Genomic DNA, 27665 nt, shown 5'->3' with positions numbered 1-27665 from the left:
GACGGGTTGTATTTCTGGGTCATATTATATCGGGAGATGGTATATCAGTTGATCCAAGCAAGGTTGAGGCCGTGATTTCTTGGCCGAGACCGACATCAGTGCCGGAAATACGCAGTTTTATGGGTTTAGCAGGATATTATCGATGATTCGTTAAAGATTTTTCCAGTATTGCTAAACCGATTACGCAGCTGACTCAGAAGAATGCTCCATTTGTCTGGTCTGAGGAGTGTGAGTCCAGTTTTGTTGAGTTGAAGAATAGATTGACTAGTGCACCGATATTGACTATTCCGTCAGGTACTTGTGGATTTGTTGTATATTGTGATGCTTCTCACAGAGGTCTGGGTTGTGTTTTGATGCAGCGAGGACATGTGATTGCTTATGCCTCGAGACAGTTGAAGCCGCATGAATCTCGCTACCCAATTCATGATCTTGAATTGGCAGCCATTGTGTTTGCACTGAAGATATGGCGAAACTACCTCTACGGTGAGAAGTTTGAGATTTATTCTGATCACACAAGTTTAAAATATCTGTTTTCGCAGTCAGAATTGAATATGAGACAAAGAAGATGGCTTTATTTGCTGAAAGACTTTGATTGTGAAATCAAGTATTATCCAGGAAAGTTCAATGCAGCAGCTGATGCACTGAGTCGAAAGGTATGTTCTTTATCCCTATCGACGATAGGTGTTTCAAATTTGATAGAAGATTGCTGTTTGCCTGGATTGGGATTTGAGACAGATCGTAGACCATTGCGATTGTATGTTGTTCAAGCCGAACCAGAGCTGATTTTGAAGATTAAATCGGCTCAGAAAGTTGATCAGAATGTGCAGAACTCGATTCAGATGGTCAGATCAGGTCATCGATCAGAGTATCAGGTACGTGATGATGTACTGTATGTGAATAATCGTATTGTCGTGCCGAAGGTTTTAGAGTTGAGACAACAGATATTGTCAGAAGCGCATAACAGTCGATTCAGTATCCATCCTGGTGGCAGGAAGATGTACAATGATTTGAAGACACAGTTTGGTGGAAACAGATGAAATCTGATGTCACAGAGTTTGTGTCAAAGTGTCTGAATTGCCAACAAATGAAAGCTGAAAGAAAGAAACCAGGAGGACTATTGCACAGTTTGTCGATTCCTGAATGGAAATGGGATCACATTTCCATGGATTATGTGATGCAGTTACCGAGATCCTCCAGAGGTTGTGATGCGATTTGGGTTGTGATTGACAGATTAACAAAATCAGCATGTTTTATTCCGTACCAGATGACGTACAGATATGACCAGATGGCAGATATTTATGTCAGAGAAGTGTTCAGATTACATGGAGTGCCAAAGTCGATTGTATCAGACCGTGATCCTCGGTTCACTTCGCACATTTGGCAGAGTTTGCAGCAGGCGCTAGGTACGAAATTACATCTGAGTACCGCATATCATCCACAGACTGATGGACAGTCAGAGCGGACTATCCAGACATTGGAAGATATGCTGAGAGCTGTAGTGCTTGATTTTAGCACTAGTTGGCAAGATTCATTACCACTTTGTGAATTCTCGTACAACAACAGCTATCAGACGAGTATTGAGATGGCTCCATTTGAAGCATTGTACGGTAAGAAGTGCAGATCCCCTCTGTATTGGGATGATATCTCTGAGGTACCTGAGTTTGGACCTGATATGATTAGAGATATGACAGAAAAAGTGAAGCTGATTCAGAAGAGAATGAAGACAGCTCAAGACAGACAAGCCAAATATGCCAATGTTCGACGTAGACCGTTGGTATTTGAGGCAGGAGACCGAGTATTTTTAAAAATTTCACCTTTCAGAGGAGTTGTCAGATTTGGCAAGAAAGGGAAGTTGTCTCCACGTTTTATTGGGCCGTATGAGATTCTCGAGAAGATAGGAGATCGTGCCTATCGACTCGCATTACCGTCTTCTCTATCTGAAATACATGATGTTTTTCATGTATCTATGCTGCGGAAGTATCTCCCCGATGATTCTCATATTATTCAGCCAGACGAGGCCGAGCTTGATGAAAGTCTGAGTTATATTGAGAAACCAATCCAGATTATTGATCGTAAACAAAAACAACTCAGAACGAAGATTATTCCTCTTGTGAAAGTCCAGTGGACTCGTCACGGCATTGAAGAAGCTACTTGGGAGACTGAATCAGATATGAGACAGGAGTTCCCAGATTTATTCCACTGATGTGGGTTTCCTATTTCAGTTTCTGTTATTTCTGATTTGAATGCCTGTGATATGATTGCTTGAGATTTCGAGGACGAAATCATGTCTCAGAGGGGGAGAATTGTAAGGCCCGAGATTTTATCATTTTAATCCGAGATTATTTAATTTATGATTTTGGAATGTTGAGGATCGAAATTGAATTAAAAAAAATTGTGAGGACCAAATTGCAAATAGTGAAGTTTCAGGGGCTAAAGTGCAATTAAGTAGATTGAATGGGACACTTGGCTTTCTTATGCAACTTGATATGTCAAATATCATTTCCTTCTTCAGACTCCAGCAAGAATCGAACGAATTCCATAGCTATTCTCTCAAATTTCCTCAAAGCCTAGAAATTTATTGTGCAAGATCCGTTTAGCAGAATTTAAATCCGAACACAGTTCTGTGCTCCTCTCGTCACCTACTACACAAGGACGTAAGTTTCATTACTTTCTGATATGTTTTGAAATTTATGTATTGGGAGAATTATAATTTGATCATTAGTATGTGTTCTGGGAATACTAGACATCGTAGAATCGAAGTCAGATCGAAGACAAGTTGATTTTTGAATTGTTATGATTTTCTAATTTTATCGATTGAAATTGAACAGATTTGGATTATGGATTGATTACAGATTGTAACGGATATGGGTTATCGTTTGTAATTGATATATGTTGCTATTGTATTGACGGAGATATCAGGATTGTGCCGTTATGCCGTTGATTTGCATTAAATTCAGAGTAATCAGATTCAATATTGAATTGGGAATGAAATGGTGATATTATTATTCTCGATATGTCATTTCAGATTTACAGAGACAGTCTTGAGTTCAGCACTTATATTGCTTCAGACCGAGACTACGAAAGAAATGTATAAGTCAATGTCGAACCTGGGAGAATGACTCGAGTTAGATATAACTTGAGTTTCCCTAAACCACATACTTATTGTTATTATATGCATTGATTTGAATTGATATGCTTGTTCTATTGATTTATAGAAAGCGTGATTAGACGATTGGTCTTGTGACAGAAGTGACAGACTGTGATAGAGTAGTCACTGGCCCATTGCACATTGTCACAGAGGAGTTATTGGCGGAGGTGCCAAAGTCTTTGACGGATAGGTCAAGACACTAGATGTTTGGTTTATATCGATGTTTGATTAGGAGTGGATTTACTTCTATTACTGAGATTCGATATAGTATGCCAACGTCTGGAAACCGGGATCCCTAGACTAGGAATGAGTCTAGTCTGAGCTGTAGAGTCACGAGTTATTTACAGTTTTATATCGATTTATGTTTTCAGATTTAATACATGTGATTGATATTTGTTTCATGCTTTTATATCGATTATATGATTGCATGTTTTGTTGATTTATACTGGGATGTATTTCTCACCGGAATTATCCGGCTGTTGTCGTGTTTGTATGTGTGCATGGCAACAGGTGGGACAGGATCGGGGTCAGGAAGAAGATGAGAGAGATCGTGATTAGAGTGGAGACTTCGGACTTTGATGTATATAGGGTTTGGAACACTTGACATTTAGTTGTTACACCTTAGTTTGAGTTTGATGTTTGTTGTACAAGACTTGTACTATTATACTGATATATATAATTAGATTGATTCCATTACGTTCCGCACTATATTAAAAAAAAATTGTAGACACTTATTAATTACATTGATCCAATTATCCCAATGACGATTAAGAAGATGATTAGCGTCCGGGTCCCCACAACTTCTCCCCCAGAGGATTATATATTGGGATTGCCACAAATTCATGGAATCTTTGCACTGTGGACCAAGTCGAGGAGTTCAAATCACTACTGCGAGTACTGTCGATATAGTCTTCAGGAATGATCATGTATCTAAACATATGCCAGACCTCGTTTCCAGTACTACGATAAAATGAAAAATATCATCTTTTGAATTTCCTGCAGCCTTGTTCACCACGTTTATTTCCCTATCCCTCATAATATGGAAAAAAAAATTAAGGATGATGGTTAATACAGTTTAAGTTTTTAATTAGTTTATATTTTATATTTTTTTGAAATGGATTTATTTAAACAAAATGTTATCAAATTGACATATTTTGTAGAAACTAATTTATTTTAAATATAATAATATGTTTTGATATTTATTCAATTTTTTCTTTACACGTGAATAATAAATCGGCTCAAAGAAATATTTTTATTTAACATATAAATTAACTTCAGTGTTTGACTGTCGCGCCAGGATACCATTCGCAATTTAATGTTTTATCCAAATATATTAGAATTTAATATTTTTCCCAAATATATATTATTAATAAAGTGCTCGGTATGTTATGAGATTTACATTATTTAAATTTATTGATAATTTTATAAGGATAATTGTTAAGCATGTAGTATTGTGGTTTTATTCTCTGTTCATATATGACTCATGCGAATATCAGTTCCAACATTAATTCAATTCATATGTTAAATGGCTCAAACTTCAATTATGGCAAGAGAATCTGCTGATAGTTCTCAGAGTCGTGGATTTCAATCTTGCAATAAGTATTGACTCTCCTCCTACTATTACTTATAAGAGTACCTCTTATTAAAAGAGGGAGTTGGAAAAGTGGAAGAGGTGGAATCGCATGTGCATGATGATTATGAAGATAACCTTTCCAGAAACCTTCAGGAGCATGGTGTCTAGTGGCATTGATACAACTAAAGAATTCCTTAAGAATCTTGAAACGATGTTTGAAAATTCTGAAATGGTATTTTTTCGAAAAATCTAGCTTCAATGAGTACATTATGTAAATGTCTCATCTTACTTATAGATTGAAAGCACTTAAATTTGAACTCTCTGGGGACTTGCTAATGCATCTAGTTTTAGTAATTTTTCCAACACAGTTCAATCAGTTTTAAAATGAGCTACAATTGTCAGAAAGAGACTTGGTCTCTAAATGAGCTCATATCATATTGTGTTCAGAAAGAGCAAAGGTTAAAAAAAGATAAGACAAAAAGTCTAATTTTGCCTCTATCTCAAAGGACAAAGGAAAGAAAAAAGATAAGGAAACTGCAGATCAAGGCCTCAGAATATACAGCAGAATAATCTCAACGATTCTCAAGGCTCTGGTTATTACTTTTGTGGCAGTAATGGGTATATGAAGAAGCAATGCACCAATTACCAGATTTGGCGTGCTAAGAAATTTATTTTTCCAAATATGATTTGTTCTGAGGTTAATTTTATTTCAGTGCCCATACACATTAGCCATAAGATTCATATATGCTGGTTATGACAACAAAGTTCAAGTTGAAGCAATTGAGAAATTCAGATTATTGTTAAAGACTGAAATTTGTTTGGATCTTGTTGAAACATTCATTGTACTTTCTTTTAGGTAGAGTTTGATTTTCATTTTTGCATTAGACCAATCCGGTTTTTCTTGTTCTTGTTGAAATGGAACATTCAATATGTTTTGTGATTCAAATCTTGTTGGTTCTGGGTCTTTATTAGCCTAAGATAATTTTTATTCGTCGGATATTATTGTTTCATTTAATGAATCCCTGTAAATCAGTAGAGAAACTAAAAGAAAATTAACATGTGAGAATTTAGTTGCATTATGGCACAAGAGATTAGGACATATCTTTGAAAAGATAATACAAAAACTTGTGTTAGACAAAATTCTCGAGCCTTATTACACATATTTTAATAATTGTGTTAATTTTATAAAAGTAAAACATTCAAAAAAATAATATTTTAAGCTAATGAGAGTTCAGGCATCTTAGAACTTATGCATACTAATATTTGTGGGTCATTATCTTCGGCTTCATGTAATGGTCAACAGTATTTTATAACGTTCACAAACGATTTTTCAAAATATGACTTCATTTAGCTCATTCATAAAAATGCACAATCATTGGATCTGTTCAAAAGTTATAAAGCTGAATTTGATTAAGGATTAAAAGTTTGGTGGCGAATACAATGGCAAATATAATGGTTCAGATGAACAACGTCCAGGACATTTTTCTAGATTCCTAGAGGATGTGGTGTCATTCTACAGTACACTTGATGTCGCACACTATCAATGGTGTTGCTGAAAGACGAAACAGAACGCTTAAGAACATGGTGAGGAGTATGATTAGTCATTTTACCTTACCAGAATCACTCTGAGAAGAAGCACTAAAGACTGCAACATATATCCTTAACAGGATTCCAACTAAGGCAACGACCAAAAACCCTTATGAACTTTGGACATGCAAAAAACATGGTCTTAATCATTTGCTCGTATGGGGATGTATAGCTAATTCAAGACCTTATAAGTCTACTGAAAATAAGCTAGACTCAAGGACAATTGTTGTTTCATTGGATACTCTAAAAGATTCAGGGTACAAGTTTTATGATCCCACAACTAAGTTGATTTTCAAGTCGGGAAATGCCTAGTTCTTTGAGGATGTTGAGTTTGTGGTGGGAGATACGGTTAGATACATTTTCTTTAAAAATGAATATGTAAATTTCCTACAAATGTTTTGGGCATCGATCAGGATCACATTTTTTACCTTGACCAAGGCACGATACCTGAAGACAATATCGGATATCCTCTCATTCAACACATTATTTCAGATGAACAAACTCAAAAACCTCCAAAACTTACAACATTAAGAAGATCTACTAGAGAGAGAAGAAATATAGAGCCATATGATTACTTGGTATTTCTTGAAGAACATGAGGTAGACATTGGAATGATGGATGATGATCCTATCAATGTCCATCAAGCCATGGAAATTTTTGACTCTCTGAAGTGTATTGATGCCAAAAATAAAGAGATAAAGCCCATGAAGAACAATGATGTGTGTGATCTTGTCCCATTGCTTATAGGTGTGAAGCTCATTGGTTGCAGATGGACATTTAAAATCAATAAAGATTTGAAAGACAAAGTGAAAAAATATGAAGATCGTCTTGTCACAAAAGACTTTATATAGAAACAAAGAATTGATTATTAAGAGATTTTATCTTTGGTTTTTTCGAAAGACTCTTTAAAAATTATAATGGATTTGGTAGCACATTTCGATTTTGAATTACTCCATATGGATGTAAAGATAGTATTTCTCAATGGTGACATTGATGAAACCATTTATATGATGCAGCCATAAAATTTTGTGTCTGGGGACCCAAATAATATAGTTTTCAAACTCAAGAAATTCATCTATGGACTCAAATATGCATCTCCACAATGATATTTTAAGTTTCATCAAGTGTCGTTTGATATTGAGATGAATTCGGTAATGAATTTGTATATTATAATTCAGTGGGAGCAAACATATTTTTCTGATTTTATATGTTGATGATATTCTACTCGCTAGCAATGATATAGATTTGTTACACAAAACCAAGAGATTTATAGCTTGAAATTTTGATATTAAAGATCTTGGTGATGCATATTCGAGATTTTCTTGGATTTAAAAATGCAATATTGAGAAGATTCTCAAGCGATATGTGATGCAGGAATATAAGCAAACTGATATCCATGTGGCTATGGGAGACAAATTTAGTCTTAATCAATGCCTTAAAAATGATTTTGATGAAAAAGAAACGTAGAGGATTGCTTATGTATCTGCAGTAGGAAGTTAGATGTATTATCATGTATGTACACGTCCGGATTTTTCATATGTAACAGGAATGTTGGGTAGATACCTAAGTAATCCAGGAGCAGAACATTGAAAAAAAAGTCAAAAGAATTTATGGCATGTACAGAGAAAAAAAGATTATATGGTCATATATCGAAGGTTGAATCAATTTGAGATCATTGGATATACTAACTACGATTTTTCTTGATGCCGAGATAATATTAAACTATATCGGAATATATCTATCTCCTTGGTGGAGATGTCATTTTTGGAAGAGCTAATAGTCTCTTGTAGTCTCTTCTACCATGAGAGCTAACTTTATACCATGTTATGAGGCATCCATTAATGGGATATGACTGCGAAATTTTGTCACGGGACTGCGCATTTTTATGGTATTGAAAGATCACTAAAGTTACAATAAATCAACATTTTTATATTCCAAAAACAACATGAGCACGACAAAGTCAAAACATATTACATCAAGTTTCTGGTTGTTAAAAAATGAATATAGAGTGACCAGTTGTCTATTGAGCACATCAGTACAAGCTTCATGGTTGTGAATTCGCTTACAAAGGAACTACCATCCAAAATGTTTTATGAACACACTGCTCATATGAGAGTTATGTCAATTGAGGATATTCAATTTTAGTGATAGTTTGTAATTTTTTATATATTTTTTGTTATAAACATTTTCAGTTATGGTTATTTAAAGTTATTTTCTGCATACATAAATTCCAATTCATTCACACTTTGATTATGGTTAAAGTTTAATCTCAATAAGATTCAAAGAATACCAATTAAGAAATAGGCAAGTTATAATCACATTGCATGAAATTTTCTTACTACATCTCCACATCATTATATGTGTCATTCAGTTGTTTTGGCATGTGTGACCATTGATGGGTTTGCCACAAGTATAGCTAATACTGCTTTGATCATATGTTGATATGATTGATTGATCAAACTAGTTATAGATATATATCAAGAATGACAAAAAATTTGAGCTCATAATGTTATTTTCACAAAACAAGATTATAAGGATACGCATATAGTCCAAATGGGAGATTGTTAGATCAACTAAAGTTATATGTGTTTATATATGAATATATGTATTTTGAGTTGTCTATTAAGATTAAGCTCAAACTACAGTAAACAATTAAAGTATTTGGTTAATGGGCTTTAATGCATCAGATAGATTGTGGATCTTTAATGTGTAGAGTCTAAAGTGTAATTTCTATTTTTATGATGGTTAAAATAGTAATATCATAATATAATTAATATAATTATCTATATAAGGGTTATGATTCTCAGATCTCGAGTATCATGTTCCCTTATCTCTAAATCTCACTACTAGAAATATATCAAGGGAGAAACTAAAAGGCTCTCAAAGAATAACACGTCGATCTGGAATATCGACATTTTGTTCTAAATGATTATGATTTCATGTACGTTTTCGCTACAACTTATCGTTTAATTCTTGATTATATAACACAATGGATTCTAGATTTATTTATGGTTATCCACCAACAGGCATGGCTTCTGTGGTTGGGGATTGAACACAAAATAATGAACAGAGTGCTGCATAAAAAAAATTATTTTCCATGAACTTCTTGTGAATCTAGGATTTTGGTGAAGGGATTTTGGATTGAATGTGGTATTGGGTGTTATATTGCAATTAATTAGTTGATGGAAATTCCATTTAACAGGATTTGTCATGTTATCATGTATGTCTACATTTCCATCGTTTCTGGTATGTACTATTTTAAGAATATGTGCATACATAATAAATAAATCGTACAACGTTATTGGTTTTACTTTCTGAAATAAAATACCTCTAGTATTGGTGTAACATTAAGCAATATTTGGTAGCATTGCATCCATACATACTGATTTTTAGCACTTGGTAGCATTTGAGATATTATAATTTTTGTAAAGAATATGATACTTTAAGCTAGAATATAATAAAATGTTAGAATGAGATGATAATCATTGATAAATATTGTGGAATTTGACTAAAACAAATACTAACGGCGCGTCATAATAAATAGATTATAGGTTCATTTATGTATTACAAAATAGCATCAACGGACAAGTTCATAGATCATACATTCAGAGAGGTTAAGAACAGCGGCAATAAAAACCGGTCACAAAATTGTCGAACATGAACCACGATTAAATGGTTCGTCAAACTTTTTGAAACTTATTGGGACGATTTGTCGAGTCGTTCTCTCTCGAACGGGAATGCTTTCCACCAAAATTCCTACCGCCTCTCTTGTGCTTTCCTCCCCTGTTAAACATCAAGAAGATAACGAGATGGATACAGTATCGACCTGGTGGACTAAAGTGTATACGTGCAACCAATTTATGAATGACTGAGCATACCTCCTGTGGTTGCTCTGGTGATTGTCATGGTGCCTCCCCTGCTTCTCCCGAAGCAAACTCCAGTATTCTTTCTCGGCATCACCTATCGTGACAGAATAATCACAAAGAGATTGAAAAATGCAAAAATAATGCTATCAGAGATCCAAGTCGGCAACCCGGCAGTAGTTTGTTACATAAAGCTGTGTTTTTTTTAAAGAAAAAGTTAAAAAAAATTCTTCCATTGTGGGATGGAAGATGAAGATTAAGCTATTGATTAGTGGTGAGTGATGATGACAGAAACAAGTATAATATTAACTGTCATATGGTAACTCGCAAGACATTATCTTCTTCGCGCAACTAAATGAAAAAATTAGATTAATAATGAAAGGGTTTGACACAAACCAGTTAAAGGGTCAAGAATGATAATGAAATTTTTCACTGCTATACCACCCTTTTCAGAAATGGCAGCAGCAGCACGTGCTTTCTTAACAGCTTCAGCATCTTCAAACCTTATATATCCCGAATCACTTTTAAACTTGAAATCAATAAACTGTTTAGGAGAAAGCAGAAGTTATGTGCATGCCAATGAATACGAAATCAAAATAAAAATATTTAGAAGTTAATACCTTAACATTACCAAACTTATTAAAAATGTGTTTTAGGTCCTCTCTTAAAACAACGTCTTGGTCATCCTTGTAAGCTTCAATGTTTATTCTTTCTTCACGGGATCCTTGGTCTTCCTTATTATCTGCTATGTCTGAAGATTTTTCAGATTTTTGGACAACAGTCTCTGCACCAGTCTTATCCACCTCCTCTTCACCCTCTGCATTTTCTTCATCGTTCTCCATATCTTTAACATCTACCACGATATCTAATGAGGTATCTCCAGACGTGTTTAGTGGCAAAGCTTGTTCACCATCTTTTTCAGGTGCATCAACATTATCACTCATGGACTTTTGATTACCATTTTGTTCCAAATCATCTCCAGCGATGATTCTTTTCAATCTAAATGCAACAATTAAGCCTTGGGGATAACTGTCACAACGATAGCTTCAGAAAAGAACAGTAGAAGAAACATAAGGACCTCTGCCACAATTTTTTTCGCAGAATACTCACTCCGGTTCAGCATCAGCATTGGCATTGTCCTTATTATTTGCACCTTTTTGGGGCCGAGTCTTTGCCACTTCTATCCCTTGCTTAGCTCTCATTTCATCGAAATCCTTCCTGTGTCACCAGGTAAGGAGAACAACAGCATAATGAGTCTAATTAAATGGGGTTGGAGCAATGTAAAACCATCCTTTCAGGCTTCAAGATAAATGAGGTTAAAATTTAGAAAATACAAAGAAAATAACTATTTTTAAGGGGAAGTGGGAATCAGGAAGATATGGCTCACTTTTGGAATCAAACACAAGGAAGCCTTCTCTATGGCTGAGCAATGAGGTCAACAACCATAGCAAATGGTGGAAAAGGGAAAAAACAACGGAAATAAGATAATAAAAGCATCTATCCAACGATTTGATTCATGCCCTTCATTCCTGAGATGTGATGCACATTTTACATCAAAGAGTCGGTATAAAATTGCAATCGGTTCGCATGCAGATGTACGAAAGTTAAGTTAAACCAATCCAGTACACAAAAAATATAATTTAATTATATTCATGTCAGCGCCAGGGTATAAAATTTGGATACTAACAATGCAATCAACCATGAAAAATACAATAGTATGCCATGCTTTCAAGGCTGTCAAAGAATGTTGTTTGAGAAAGTGACAAACCACATTCTACAAGAAGAACGATGAAGTTGGAGAACAGTAGAGAAAACAAGCATGTGTTATACACCACCAACCCCACCAATATCTACCCATGAGAAAACTGCTAGTTGGAGAGAACATATCTTCTAACCTTAACAGAATTGGAACATAAATATAACAATTTTTGCTCAACACAGCGAGACTGCAAAACACAACTAAGATCAAATAAGAAACCTATGCCCATAACTGTTTCATACTTACTTTGGTTTCAACTCTAACTCTGCCCCTGAATAATGCAAGGTTTGGTTCAAAATTTTTGCAGCATCTTCATCATTTGAAAACTCAATCAGTGCGGTTCCGCAAAACAACCTATTGTCAGCAACATGACGAGGTAACCTCACACTATTAACCTGGCATAGATCAGTCACCAGAATTTACAGGTTTTACCCGATCTTATAGGTTCGAATCATACTTCAGAAACAGCACAATAGAGGCTTGAAGTAAACGATTGCAATCTTCAAAATTAACACTGGAAATTTAGCTGTGGTGAGAAATACCTTAGCATATTGGCCAAAGAAAGCTTCAACATCCTCAAGCTTCACATCATAGTCCAGTGGTGAGGCAGCAATTGTTCTAACATCTGCTTGCTTCATGACCTCCTCCGCCTTCGCAAGCTCGGTAATTCTACCAACCTTCTTCCCTTTAAGAAGAAGGACAGAAAAATAACTTAAGACATGAAAGCATTTCATCCAAGCATATAACATCCTGACAAGCTTGAAAAAACTAACCATCTTCTGAAACTTTAAGGAATGTAGAGGTCCTCAAAGTTTCCACAACAGCCATGATGGTGTCATCTGCCACATCTTCTGGTTTCACCTCACCCAAGCCCAAATGACCTCTCATTCGTGAAAATGAGATAATCAATGACAAACTTACCACTGACTGCTAGTTAAGAAAACGAATTTGTGGCATACAATCAAATAAATAACAGCACCATTGTATATATTTTACTAAATCAAAAATCATGTACCTTGTCCTCTCCAGCCCAAACTAAGTTTTAGCAAAGCCCGTAATCATTTTGGCCAAAAAATATCTAGATTACAACCGTGTGAGAAATTTCTCGTTTATTGATAATTTAAGCAGCTTATCACGAGGAAACGAACATGAAAAGCTTATTTAGTAAACCACTAAAAATATTTTCCTATCTCCTTTATTTTCTTGAGCAGTCATGTTGCCACCCAGACGGTTAGCACAATCTATCCAAATATCTTATAAATTTACTACACTATTCATAATCATACTGCATACGAACTAATAAACTATCAAATTTATAGTTTTATTCTAACTACTGTATAGGAAAACAAAAATATCATAGCATATCAAGCTGTGAGCAACCACATGCACCATGTAGTAACACAAGAACTAACTTCATTAACAAGGAAAAGGATACTCCCATCTTCACTTTCAGAGATGGTTTTCTTCATAAAAGCATCTCTCGGAAGATTACTGTCACTGAAATAGAACTCTACCTACAAGGCAACAGAAATAAATATAAAATTTACTAATAGCACGTAAAAAAACAAAAAACAAACCTTCCTTTTATAATCCAAAACCCAAAAACTAAATAAATAGCTACATCAAGCAAGAAAACATAGGTACAGCGATGATTTCAACCTGGCGAATTACTTTCTTTGCTGTTTCTTCGTCCAACGACGTCGACGTCGTCGGCTCCATTGATGCCGAAGTAATGGCGGAGAGACTAGAAATTAGGGTTGCAGAAATTTCGAAAAACTTACAGCTATTGCTGCTTGGGATTTATTACAATTATTTTCTTGTTTGTCGATGGAATGGGCCACAAGCGCACACTGCTCTCGGTAAGCTATCACCATTAGCGGACATTCGGGTACGGNCACTATGGTATAGTTTGGTACACTGGATAAGAGATGGATTGCTAAATAATCCTCTTTATCCCACGTTTGATATCTTTTTAGAAAGCCCCTGATAATATCATGGGTATGAGATAAATAATTTTATATAAGGATAAAATACCCTTAATATGAGGTGTGATAATTTTAATTTAATGATAAAAAAACATCACAAATAATTTAATTATCCTCAATATATAAAAATCATAAACCTGTGATAATAAACATATGTGCTAAATTAGTATCACTAGATGATAATTATATAAATTATTTTTATAAATCTCTACTAGTATAAGACTTTTAGAGTAACTAACTTTTAGTGTCATGATCTGTTTTAATAATTATATATATTAATAAAACGTTAAAATTTTAATGCAAATAACATGTAACTTAACGGATATGACATTTGTTTCATGAACTTCAATTTGTAGGTTCAATTCATATTTGCTCTTTTTTTCTCTTTCTTCTTCCTATTTATTTTTTAATTCATATATCCAAATTACAGTGTAGTCCATCACTATTTCTTGTAATTATATTTTAATATTCATTTAAATATAAACTAAATGGATTATAAAAAATATTATACAAGCACGCAACGCGTGCGTGCGTCGGTGTACAAGTATATATATAAAAAATTCAGTTAATATCGATTGAGGTCGTGTAGGATTTTTCGTGTTCGATACCCGATCGGATACTCACATTAAATTTATTTTTCAAAAATATTTTAAATATATTATTATATGATAACTATAAATTAATTACGAGTAGATACGTCTTTTATGAGACGGTATCACGGATCTTTATTCGTGATACAGATCAATCATGTCGATATTTATAATAAAAAGTAACATTTTTCATAAAAAGTAATATTTTTCATAGATGACTCGAATAGAATATGTTACGAAATTATTATTCCCAAGAATTTTGGTGTACGACAAAATCAAGATAAAACGATTCGGTTCATATATGTGACAAGTATCAGTTCAACCGCCCAGCTCAACAGATGGAATACTCTTCTAAACTGGCTAAAGCTTAAAGAAGTCTCAACCGCTGACCGTTGGTCTGAAATTTGATAAGCTTGGACTTAAATGATCATCCTCAGAGCCGGATCATTAAAGAGAATCATTTATTGCTCAAAGACATTCTCTGACCGGCTTAATACATTCAAAGTATTACACCGCCTTGATACATCAGTTCCAAGAATGATCTGCATTTATGCATCTATCCCAGAAAAGATAGACCAAGTATAGACTTCAAGTTCTGATGATAAATAACAGTTGCCATAAAAGGAACTCCTCAAGAAAAGCGCTTCAGAACTATGCTGAGCAAAAGGAACATTAAATGCGTTCATTGGAGAACAATTAATGCTCATAAAGACGACAGCAACACATCCGGTCAGAGGATCAGGTTAACGTTGCTTTGTCCTTTTCGACTGTTAAGAAGATCGTGTATATTAACGGAGGAGTGTGCTAGCCAAAACACACCTCTTGAAAGCAAAAATTACGTTGCTAGTGTGCATACTCAAAAGATCTCAGAGCGCTATCAAAAGTCGACACACTTCATCGCTCTTTCAGCACGCTCTAAACAGAATCACATTCGATCATCTAAGGATCAATTTCGTGCTACTCAAACCAAACTGTGTATCCATATCAGTAACCGTTTAGTTATTTAATTAAGTCTTGATATCTGGTGAACTAAGTGTTCTTAAAATCCAGAAGTGTAAAGTGATCACTAAGAGTTCCAAAACAGGCAGTGTGATAAGTCCTGATTGGAGTAGGCTGTTGCAAGATGTTTGTAAAGCCAAAGTCTTTTAGTGGAATCCTTCCTAAAAAGGAAGAAAGGATGACGTAGGAGTATTCATTCTCCGAACATCCATAACAAACTTGTGTCATTTTACTTTCCACAAACACTCACTTTTCCAGTCTCTAGTTATTGATTTAGCTTGTTAGCGTGTTTAAAGTCTTATTGGAGATTGTGAACCGTTTTTCGCACTTAATAGTGGTTCACATTTCCAATCGTTTGAGAAGAATTTTTCAACCGCCTAAAAACAGTTGAAATCAATATTTTACACGAGAAAACTTGAAAGAGTTCATTCACACCCCCTTCTAAACTCTTTCTCGATCCTAACAGAATATTTATCTCATAAAATTCACTACAACAAAAATGGTTTTTCGCAGCGCGCAAATTCGTTTTTCGCGGCGCACATTGCACGCTGCAAAGTTGCAAGCCGTTGAAAGTTCAAGATTATATACGGCGTGTACAAGCACGCCGTTAATACATTTATCCGCAGCGTGCGTAGGCACGCCGTTAAAACTAACCCTAACTAATTAGCGACGGTTTTAATATTCCGTCGCTAATATTAGCGACGGTACTACAATTCCGTCGCTGCTTAGCGACGGGATATTTTAAAAGTCCGTCGCTACATTGCGATGGTGTTTTAAAAATCCCGTCGCTAATTAGCGACAAAATTAAAATTACTGTCGCTAATCTTAGCGACGGTTTAAGCCAAATCCGTCGCTAATCTTGATATTACAATAAAAAAAAATTACGTTTATAATTTCATAAATCTTAAAAAAACGTACACTATAATAACAATATTCATCTGGTGATATATAATAGCAATTTAAGTTTCGATTTAAGGTACACTATAACTAACACTTAAAAATTTACAAAAAATTGAAACAAAAAACGTACCTTAAATCGAAACTTAAATTGCTTAAGAGAGAAAAATTTTAAGTGTTTTAAAGTGGTGTGGTAAGAAATGGTTCGACTGGTGATATTTAAAGACAATTTGCGACGGTTTTGGTTTTACCGTCGCTCTTAGCAACGGTTTTGTATTAAACCGTCGCTAATTGCGACGGTTGTTAATTTGTCGCTAATAACGACGTACTTATACCGTCGCTATTAGATATGGTTATAATATAACCGTCGCTAATTTGAATATTGCGACGGTTTTACTAAAACCGTCGCTAATATAGCGACGGTTTGAAACAAACCGTCGCTAATATAAATATTGCGTCGGTTTTCAAAAAACCGTCGCTAAATATTAACGGCGCACATTTACATTCACGCTGTCGTTTATATAATTTTTTAACTGCACACATAAACGCACGCTGCGGATAAGTAATATCCGCAGCGTGCTTTTAATGCACGCCGTTAATACTGTCAACTGCAATAATATCAACAGCGTACATATGAGTGCACGCCGTTAAAAGTAATATTCGCAGCGTGCTTTTAATGCACGCCGTCGATGACGTGCTGCGGAAAATCATTTTTCTTGTAGTGATTGATTCGTGAAATTGTAAGGTTTTATGATTAATTATATAAACTCTACTTTCAATCACAATACTATATTAAAAATAATCAAACTAATATTGTAACAATTTAATAAATTATATACAATCAAATTATCTGAATTTCCAAATTCTAATATTTAAACAACATATAAACCATACCTTTTTTAATATATCAATTGTCAAGTTTTACCAATAATTTAATTTTTCCATGACTTCAAATTTGGGTCTCACATCTAAATATAATCGTGCATTTAATATTAAGTTATTTTTCTACTAATTATTTAAACAAATGTAAGTAATAGACAATATATAATATATTTTGAATTAATAAGTCTCTTGTGAGATAACAATTCAACACCGTCAATATTTATAATAATAAATAATATTTTTAACATAAAAAACAATATTTTTTCATAGATGACCCAGATTAGAGACATGTCTCACAAAATTGATTCGTGAGATCATCTCACAAAAGTTTTTGTGATTTTGAATACATATCTATTTATAATTTGCTTTTATAAATATCTAACAAAATAATTAAACTTGTGTCACTTCTATAATCTATACGTAGTTTTCGCTTCCCATTCTGTTAAACTTTTGTGAATTAGTATACTTGTGAATTGTGACTTTGGGCTTGAGTTCGAGTCGGGTTTTGTCGGGTTTGAGTGATTGTAATCGGATACCTGTTATATCGGGTGGGAAAAATACCTGAATAATATTGAGTACCGATAATGCTGGCCACCAGACATCTGGTACCCGATAAACCTATTATTTTAAAAAATATATTTTAATATCATAAATTATAACAAGACATTTAAATAAAGATGTCTTCAAAATATATTATATAGATTATCTATTAGTTACATTTTTTAAAATAATTTGTAGAAAATAATTTGATATTAAAAAGTATGATTATATTAAATTTGGGTCCAAAATTTGAAGACATGGAAAAATTAAGTTGGTAAAAATTGACAAATGATTATAAATAATTTATATAATATTTTCGAAAAAACCATTTATATATAGGAACAAAAAATACGTTTTTATAAGCATGTTGAATATGTCACGTGAATATTATTTAATTAAGAGCTAAAAGAGGTAACTTTATAATATTTGATGATATTTATATTAATGAGTAAGTCTCTTGTGAGACGTTCTCACGAATCTTTATCTGTGAGACGGGTCAACCCTATCGATATTCACAATAAAAAGTAATACTCTTAACATAAAAAGTAATATTTTTTCATGGATGACCCAAATAAAATATCCGTCCCACAAAATACGACCCGTGAGACCGTCTCACACAAGTTTTTGCCTATATCAATATACTTAAAATATATGTATTAATAATTATGAAATTATGGCATATTTGATAATATATTAAATATAGTATTTTATATATATTTATATATTTTTCAACCAAAAATTAAAAAAGAATATTTTTTTAATAAAAGTAAAAAAGTATGGTTTCAATATTGTTTAAATATTAGAATTTGGAAATTTAGATAATTGAATTGTCTATAATGTTTTATATTAGTATAATATTAGTTTGATTATTTACAATATAATATTGTAATTTAAATTAGAATTCATTTATCGTATAATAATATATTTAAAGTATTTTTTAAAAAAATATATTTAATATAAAGTTTTGCCTTTCGGACATAACATTATGGTGATCAAAATACAAATAAATTTTATTTTTTTAAAAAAAAAACTAAAAAAATCAACAAACTAACTTATATTAATTAAAATATATAATTTTAATCAAAATTAATTTAAAATTCCTAAGAGACCGACTCATGAACCAATTTGTGTCCGACCTAAGAAAAAAAATTTATTTTTTTATATCAAAATTAGTATTACTTTTGTTTCCAAGTATCGATCGAGTTTACATATATAACAGATATAGAACCATTAAACCGTCTCAAAAGAGACTTACTCCAATTAGTTAAACCCTATAGCATAATTATGTTAATACTCTGTGGTTGTAACTTGTAAGTAGCTATAGTTTGCTACATATCTTGTATAGAGTTATTAAATGTTAAGATTTTCAACATACTAGTTAATGTATTAAAGTAATGTACATTTGTATTTCTATGGACTATGGTTATGAATTTATGATGCATCATGATTTGGAATTAATATAAACTTTAAAATTTTTTTTTGTAAATTAAGTAAATACTTTCTAAATTTCTGAGATCGAAACAAATATTTACCATATTTATTTTCCATGAAACAAATATTACTTATAAAATCCAAAATCAATCATCGATAAAAATCAGCAAGAACAACAAGAACTAGAACAAGAACACTAGAATTCATGCAATTACATAATATAATACAACAAAACCAAGACACATGGTTCAAAGTTCAAAGTACTGCGTGATATCCTTCTAATAAAGGAACTGGAAATATGAGCAAATGATTGCTATTTGGCATATTAATTTGGATCCGAACCTGCGTCCAAACAACTATTAATTCTTAGCGAGGAACCCACACAACATGATCCGAGGGAAGAAAATGGCAAACTGGAACAGACCCAGGCTTCACCTTCAATACTTGAAAAGCCAAGTGTTTTGGGTTCCACGCAGCCGTGTCCAAGTGGCACACGGCCACCGCCTCTGCCTTCGACGACCCATCTGCAGCCACCATCGATACCTTGTAAGCCACCGTGGTTTCCGTCTTGTGGCAGTAAAATACTGCGTATGCATACGCCTGTATGTGGCAAGCCACCACCGCCTTTCCCCTCGACATTTTCTTGACTCCCACAATATTGTACTCTTTCAAGTTATCTCCATTTTCCGAGTTTGTGGATATCGCATCCACATTTTTTCCAATCTTTGAGGTGCTGAAATCGATCATGGACTCCAAAGAGGTTGCACAAAACTTCTCTTCTCCTTTAATGGTTGTTTCATCCTCACATTCTTGGATTGTTTTCTTCATAATCTCAGCTTCTTCTGAGCTTGGGTTCACGGAAAACTTACTGAAAATTTCTGGCCACTTTTTTGACGTGAAGGGTATCGAGTCAGCAACTTTGCGAGGTAAAACTGTGGCGCTATTTTTAGTTTTGTAGAAATTAAGGTTCATTTTTTTACCCGCGGCCAAGTCCTTTTGTAAGAAGAACAGGGCTACGCTGGGGTCATCGTGTAGCTGAGTTTCAGTGGCGGCGTATGTGTAGATAAATGGGATTACGCCCGGGTGGACACCGACATAAACGGGTTTACCAGTCTTGGGGCGCGTTCCAACGGTTACACCCCCTTTTCCTACACCTACTTTAGTGCGGTGGCCGGGCTTGCCGGTATAAACGCCAACGCCGCCGTGGCCGACGTACACCGCGGTTCTCTTATCTTCTCCCCATTCTGAGGTTGAAATAAAGAAAATATATTTACATGAGAAAATTTGGGTGAGATAATATAATGTATAATAACATAACGTAACTTTAAAATATAGTAAATATGCATTATATTAGAATATACTATAATAACAATATTTTATATAATATTTCTTCTTATTTTCTAAAAAAAATGTTAATGTGTAAGAAATAAACATATTTTCCCCATAAATATAAGGATCGAGCTTGTTGCCTGAATCCGAAAACAAAGTCACGGATTATTTAAAATAATTAGAACATAGGATAATCACGAGTTATTTGTGAAAACATATTTCACTATGCAACTGTAAAAACTTATGTAAATGTGATTTTATAACCCAACAATTACATTATAAATTAGAAATGGTTATATATATAATTTTGCTATGTTATTCATCAACCGTGCTCACCAACTTACATTCACTTAGTCGATATATAATTTTAATATGTTTTATCACGTCGAACAGATGAATATCACCTCAACGATGATGTACATTATATTTAAAAAGTTTGACCTGCAGGATAGAGGAGATCTTTGACGGCCTTGGGCATAGGAGAATTTGGAAGCACAGAATTCCAGTAATCCTCTGAAGGCAAAGCTGCATGGCTTCCTATCAATCCCACCTAATTAATTAAAAACCCAAAAAAAAAAAAAGAAATATTAAATATTAATCATTATTCAATATTGAAAACAATGGGGTTTATTCATGGGAATGTAATTGAAATTATACTTATATATATTTACTTACAGAAATAAATATTAAAATGAAGTAGAAATTGAACTCCATGGATAAAATTCAAGTTGGTTCTGAAAAATATGGTGTGAAGTGATCAAATGTAGGTGGAACTATTTATAGTTGAAGTGTAAATATAGATACATAGGATTATCTTGACCAATTGATCCATCATTAATTACCAAAAAAATTAAATATATAAAAAAAGAAAAAGTAAATTCTATAGTATTTTGAAAATGTCGTGTTGATTGAATACAAAAACCAAAGTATTATTTTCAGAAAGATTATATTTAAATTTTAGATAACTTTTAATATGAGCTACACGATAGATTCTACACCAAATTTTAATGATGTGTTCTTTACTAGACTTTCGAGTTAATATGATAAATTACTCTGATTATGATAAATTGAAAGATAACGATTATATTATAATTTTTTTTACTCTGATTATAATAAACCTGAAGTTAAACCAACGGCGGAGTTAAGAATATGGCTATATCTCGGGCTAGAATTTTAAAATTTTAAATTCTTTAATATTTTAAATTGATCTACCCGGACTACTATTAAAATAATCTAAAATTATACAAAATTTATATATAAATTTTTTTAAAAAAAATTGGATAGCCCGGGTACCAATGAATATGATTCCGCAACTGAGTTAAACACAAGATAATGCGGAAACGTCGAATTTCAACATTCCCAAACAAACGGTTACTTTTATATCCAAAACGACTCGATTAATACTAATGTCGGGCCTAATTGATTAGAGCTATACATAGGCGATTTAATATTTATTAAAATTTAACATAAAGTTTAAATTTTTTTTATAATAATGAGTGAGAAAAGGAGAATTATCAACAACAAAACTTATTGATACTTTAATGACTGCATGCCTCGTCAACCGTACTTGGCCCGCAAGAATTGAATGCAAATTATATTTATTTTAGTTATTTAAAATTGTATAATTTTTGGGAAAATTAATAATAATATATACATACAAAAAAATCTTATAAGACCGTCTAATTTTAAGAAACAAATCTCTTACACAACCTGACTCGTGAAAAAAATATTATTCTTTATGTTAAAATTATTATTTTTCACTTTAGATATAAATCAGATCGACCAGTTTCACGAATATAAATCCATACTATTGTCGTGATTGTTTTTGATTTGAAGTATTCAATTAAGTAATTATGCAAATGGACTGATTGTTGGGGGTAAGGTAGTAAGTAGATCAACACTTAACGAACAACTACCGAATTTAATTGGGTATGATTGTATAAGGAAATTGAGAGCACACTCTGTAATATGTACTTACGTGGATCATATATCAACGTTATTGTGTAGCTTTCATCTTGACTTTCTACTATTCTCTATTAAAATATTTTTAAAACATGTTTTTATATTAAAAAATATATAAATTGAAAATGGGATGCGAGTAATTTACTCAGAAATCTCAAATGCTACATCTGCACACTCACGAAAAGAGAAAAAGTGAGAGAATATAAAAGATCGACTTAGGATATAAAAGATCGACTTAGGGATGACAATGGGCGGGGCGGATTTGTCATCCACATCCCCGAATTTCATCCCCACACCCATACTCGTTCCAATACTTGCTTTTTCGGGTTCGGGGAATCCCAAATCCGAAACTTCGGGGATCAACTTCTCATCCCCGTCTCCATCCCCGTTTCAAAAATATTACTACGGCAATACGATGACGGATTTGGATATTTTCTCAAACCAAAACTTATTATTATCTATTATTATTAGTGATAATATTAATAATAATATTATTATGTTATTACTTCTAATAATAATATTATTTTATTATTGATATTTTTTTCGGGACGGGTTCGGGGATAGGGATAGTAATCTCATACCCGGCCCGAACTACATCGGGTTTTCCCAGTGGAACCTCAAACCTGTGGGGAAAGTTGTCATCCTAAGATCGACTTATTGAATTAAGAGCACTTTGGTAATTTACGGAATAAATTACAAGCAAAAATATTGTACTTACTCATAAGGTGAATTTCATAATTTTTGCCTTTGACGAATGATGACCGCTGATCGATGATTTCGGTTGGGATTAGACTGGCAAACCGATGAAGTCATGTTATAATAAATTGGAGTGAATCTAAGGCATTTTCATGTAGATTAATGATCGGACTTTTCTAGTACTGTAAATTCTCCAATAAAATTAATATCTTAATTCGAATAAATCGCAAGTGTACGATTTAAGTTATAATATAATGTACGAAATATGAATATCGTTTCCACATAGACTTATTAGACAGATTGACTTTAAGCTAAATTCGTTAGTTAATTACAACAAAAAATAAATTAATTTATAAACTAATTTAAAATTAAAATAAAAAGATAAACAAACAAAATATAAATAATTGAAAATAAAATAATAAACAAACAATTGTTAGGATCTCAGTTCACATATCTCTTAATCTTAATTTAATTTCAATCTATAAATCAAGTTTTTTATGGGATTCCCTGATCTATTAATATACTTTTTCGAATTATATTAATTTAATTTACAAAATACGGTAATCAAGTATCATTGTGTTATTTAACAATCGCAATCATATTAACAAACCGCGGAATCCTCTAAACTTCCGATTTTCAGTCTATGGCTATCAACATTTACCTAACTCATATGTCTATATAAGTTTTAGATCTTTGGATTATGTTACCTATCTTGTTATAAAATCTCTTATCGGTCTAAATTATAACATAAAAAATAACTTTGAAGTTGATCATGCTCCAAAGTTACAATAAAAATCAATAACATAACCAAATATGCTTAAAAACCAAATTCAATCTTCAAAAGAATTCAAGACATAATTGTTTTGGGATAGGATCCCCCAAATCCTAACTAAAATGAAAGAGAAAAGGGAAAAAAACGTTGTTGAGTTCTTCTTCAATTAAGTTCCCGCGTTCTCCCTCTTCTCCTCTTTTGAAACATTGCTTGTGGTTGCTTCTTTTATCAAATCTGATGCTTGTGGGCCTTTTTCTCATGTGTTAGGGCTATCCCTATGCGAAGATGCCTCTAAGACTTCTCAAAAACTGAAACAAATCGCGCAAATCTTCTTTCCTTATCGGGTCTTGCTACGGCAGTCGAAATATACCGCTCTAGCGTGAACTGCTTGAAATTTATATATTTTGTTATCCACTCGGGTGCGCTCACCCGTCCTAGCACTGTCTGCTAGCAGATTTGGGCTTTAATCCTTTTTTTTTCCTCAAATATCTTCAAATCAACCTGAAATATATGAGGAACGAACAATATACATATATGAATAAAAAGGACCAAAAATAGACTCAACATATTAGAATCATGCAAGAATGAAACTAACAATGACGCAATGAAATACGTAAAAACAACATATATCAACTTAATCAATGAAGTGATGAATCACGTGATTATTTAAACTAATTAAAATGGAATAAACTAAAGTAAAATAAAATTTTCAATTTAATCAATCGAAGACATGACTAAACTTAAGGTGAAATCAAAAGCAAAGTAGGTTCCTAAGATCATAATAACAATATTAATTTATGTCTTAGATGAAAAATAAGAAATCTGATCATTTTAGTATTAGTTTTGTATCAAAATGTATTCCGATGGATATGGTTATAAGTTTAAAAATCCATATTAAATCAACCACACATATACACAGAGTATGAAACATCACCAGATGGCCAGAATCATGTCGAAAATTGTTCAAAATTCGATCGTAAAAGATACAACAGTTATGAATATAATTAACATCAATATGTTGAGTTCGAACAGGTTTTACAATCAAGCACCAACTTTTTACAATTCACATTGTGTACTACAATCTTTACCACATCATCAAACTTTTTGCTCTCTTTTAGGAGATGTTATCCGATATGTGACACTTCCACGAATCTTCCTAACACTAGGTGCAATGACATCCAAACCATCTTAGTTTGTAAGAGAATCATTAGTAGATAATTATCAATATTCCAATCCATCATATACTTAATTAACTATCATATTAGCAAAGGCCTCTGAAGTATGTGGAGGGAGAACATGAAGCAAACCCTACTTATATAATTCAAACACAATAATGTATATATGTAAGTATCTGTTTAATTAAAATCATAAAAAAGTTTGAAAATATTACATATTTGGGTGACAAATAGAAAATATACTTCGAAATGCGACTTTGTAATTAATGGACAATCAAATCCAAAAATCCTTTCCTCTGAAAAGCTCAATATTTTTGTCTTAATTTTCATAGTCATACATTTTCAGTATATCACTCTTGAAATCTTTTAATAGCAAAATCTTCCTTGTTTCCCTCCTTAACTGGTAGTTTTTCTTTATATCACTAACAATTCGTCTTGGACAAATTTTGAAATGCTCACGCAAGTGTACGGTGTTGTTCCATGTTTACTGTTATCAGAAATGGATTTTTTACAGTAGTTGCTGAAGGGAAATAATTTAACCGAGCTTAATTGATATATTCTATTGATTTGAATTATTTTCCCTAATTTACTTTCCCTTTGTGATTTGATTGACTAAATATTTTAGTATGGTTTTACCTTTCTTAGATGATGAGATATTGATTCAAATATATTCGAAGATTTGATTATTAGTGATAGCAAATTGATGAGATATGGTATTAGTGTTTAAAAAAGAGTTTATTCCTAATAAAACTCTTACTTTCCTTGTATTTTAGGTTTCCTTGTGGAGATAGTATTCTTCACCTATAAATAAGAGGTAAAGATCATTGATAAAGGTTGCTTCGATATTGACTATACACACCTACACGTAGCAGAGTTTTAGCTAAACAAAATAATTCTCGAAGCCGTTGCTGTTTGAAGTGGTGATCGCCGTGTTGCTCTGAATGTTGCCAACATCTACATACAACATCCGTAACGATGTTGACTGAAGATTGCTTCTGATTGATCGTGCTTTCCGGGATCACGCTTTGTTTTGCTTTCTTGATTAAGTTTTTGTTTTGGTTATTTTATTTTTGAAAGCATTTGTTTTCTCAAAGTATTGAGGAAATTGATTTTCGTGGAGATCACTAGTGATAGGTTTTTATGTAAACGATTTGGTTTTCTAGTGATTAATTTTTCCCATAAGGCACCGCACAAGTATTTATACTTGTGCATATTTAATCTTGTCAATCGATTTATTTCGAGTCAATTTGTGTTATAAAATGATTCCGCTGCATGAAGATGTTGTCCGAGATATTGTAACATCTGGCACAACATTTAATTCTGACAAAACACAAATTTACTACTTTTACTCTTATTCTGATATTTTCATTATTTATTGATATCTGTTGGACAAAATAATCCTTACAAGTGGTATCAGAGCAGACTCTTGACATACTAAGTGCTGATTTTGGTTTTTGTTTTGGTTTGACAGAAATAATCAATGGATACATCACTTGCCAACGCAGCGCTTCGACCACCAGTCCTAGATGGAACCAATTACAGCCTATGGAAGGTTAAAATGAGATACTACATAAAATCCTTAGATGAAAGGGCATGGCAGCGTGTCATCAATGGTTGGACTTCACCAAGCATGACAGATCAAGATGGTGACAGCTGACCAAAACCCGAAACCGACTGGACTGCTGATGAAGTGCAAAGTTCGAACTATAACTGAAAGGCCTTGAATGCTATATTTACGTCGGTTGACACAAACATGTTCAGTTTGATCACAAATTGTACTTCTGCTAAAAGCGCATGGGATACTCTCCAGAGACACTGTGAAGGTTCCGAAAGTGTGCGACGAACCAGATTGAGAATGCTTACTTCCAAATTCGAGATGATGAGGATGGAAGAATCTGAGAACATATTGGAATATGATCGTCGTCTACGGGAAATTGCTAATGAGGAGTTCAGTCTTGGAGATCCTATCTCAAATGAGCGTTTAGTCAGCAAGGTCCTTCGCTCTCTGCCTGAAAGATTTAACATAAAAATCTGTGCAATAGATGAGGCCAAGATACTTCTCAGATGGCTTTGGAAGATCTTATCAGCTCACTCCGCACTTTCGAGATGAACACGGACATGCAGAAGAAAGATAAGGGGAAGACAATTGTATTCCAAGTCTCGAATGACTCTTATGATGATCTTCTTCAAATATCCCAGGAAGTTAATGAATCGGATCTTTGTGAGGACTCTATCTCCTTTATCACAAATAAATTCAGGGATTACTTGAAGAGAATCAGAGATAAAAAGAAAGATACACAATCCTCGAAATTTCCAAGTCTTCCTGCACCTGAAAGACCACAAAAATTCCCAGCCAAGCAACAATTTCAACCAAAGAATGAAGGCAAGGGACAATACAATTCAAAGAGGTATGATTCGGTGCAGTGTAGAGAGCGCAAGGGCTTTGGACACTATGCCAATGAATGTGCTAACAGATT

The 27665-nt window shown here is 33.3% G+C and overlaps 2 protein-coding genes across 4 annotated transcripts; both read right to left on the bottom strand.

Moving 5' to 3' along the window:
- Nucleotides 1-9817: 9817 nt before the first annotated feature.
- Nucleotides 9818-13774, bottom strand: LOC140981242 (la protein 1-like). Of its 3 annotated transcripts, XM_073447581.1 has the most exons (10): nucleotides 13590-13774; nucleotides 13366-13444; nucleotides 12704-12853; nucleotides 12473-12615; nucleotides 12177-12325; nucleotides 11282-11389; nucleotides 10792-11200; nucleotides 10568-10715; nucleotides 10187-10268; nucleotides 9818-10091 (listed from the first exon to the last, which is right to left on the bottom strand). In XM_073447581.1, the coding sequence occupies exons 1-10, from the start codon at nucleotides 13647-13649 to the stop codon at nucleotides 9989-9991; spliced, it is 1431 nt and encodes a 476-aa protein (XP_073303682.1). In that variant the 5' UTR covers nucleotides 13650-13774; the 3' UTR covers nucleotides 9818-9988. The 3 variants fall into 3 exon arrangements, with proteins under 3 accessions (XP_073303682.1, XP_073303684.1, XP_073303685.1); XM_073447583.1 differs by lacking the exons at nucleotides 13366-13444; nucleotides 13590-13774 and adding an exon at nucleotides 12946-13320 and having other exon boundaries at nucleotides 12704-12860; XM_073447584.1 differs by lacking the exons at nucleotides 13366-13444; nucleotides 13590-13774 and adding an exon at nucleotides 12946-13320 and having other exon boundaries at nucleotides 12704-12857.
- A 5563-nt stretch (nucleotides 13775-19337) lies between these two features.
- On the bottom strand, nucleotides 19338-21400 carry LOC140981369 (BURP domain protein RD22-like). The gene is made up of 3 exons (XM_073447752.1): nucleotides 21259-21400; nucleotides 21025-21133; nucleotides 19338-20498 (listed from the first exon to the last, which is right to left on the bottom strand). Exons 1-3 carry the CDS (start codon nucleotides 21295-21297, stop codon nucleotides 19621-19623), a joined length of 1026 nt encoding a protein of 341 aa, XP_073303853.1. The 5' UTR covers nucleotides 21298-21400; the 3' UTR covers nucleotides 19338-19620.
- Between the last annotated feature and the right edge of the window lie 6265 nt (nucleotides 21401-27665).

This window comes from Primulina huaijiensis, chromosome 7, assembly GCF_012295235.1.
Source record: "Primulina huaijiensis isolate GDHJ02 chromosome 7, ASM1229523v2, whole genome shotgun sequence".
NCBI classification, from domain to species: domain Eukaryota; kingdom Viridiplantae; phylum Streptophyta; class Magnoliopsida; order Lamiales; family Gesneriaceae; genus Primulina; species Primulina huaijiensis.
Note: the sequence above shows the minus strand (reverse complement) of the source record. Positions and strands in the feature narration are given on the sequence as shown.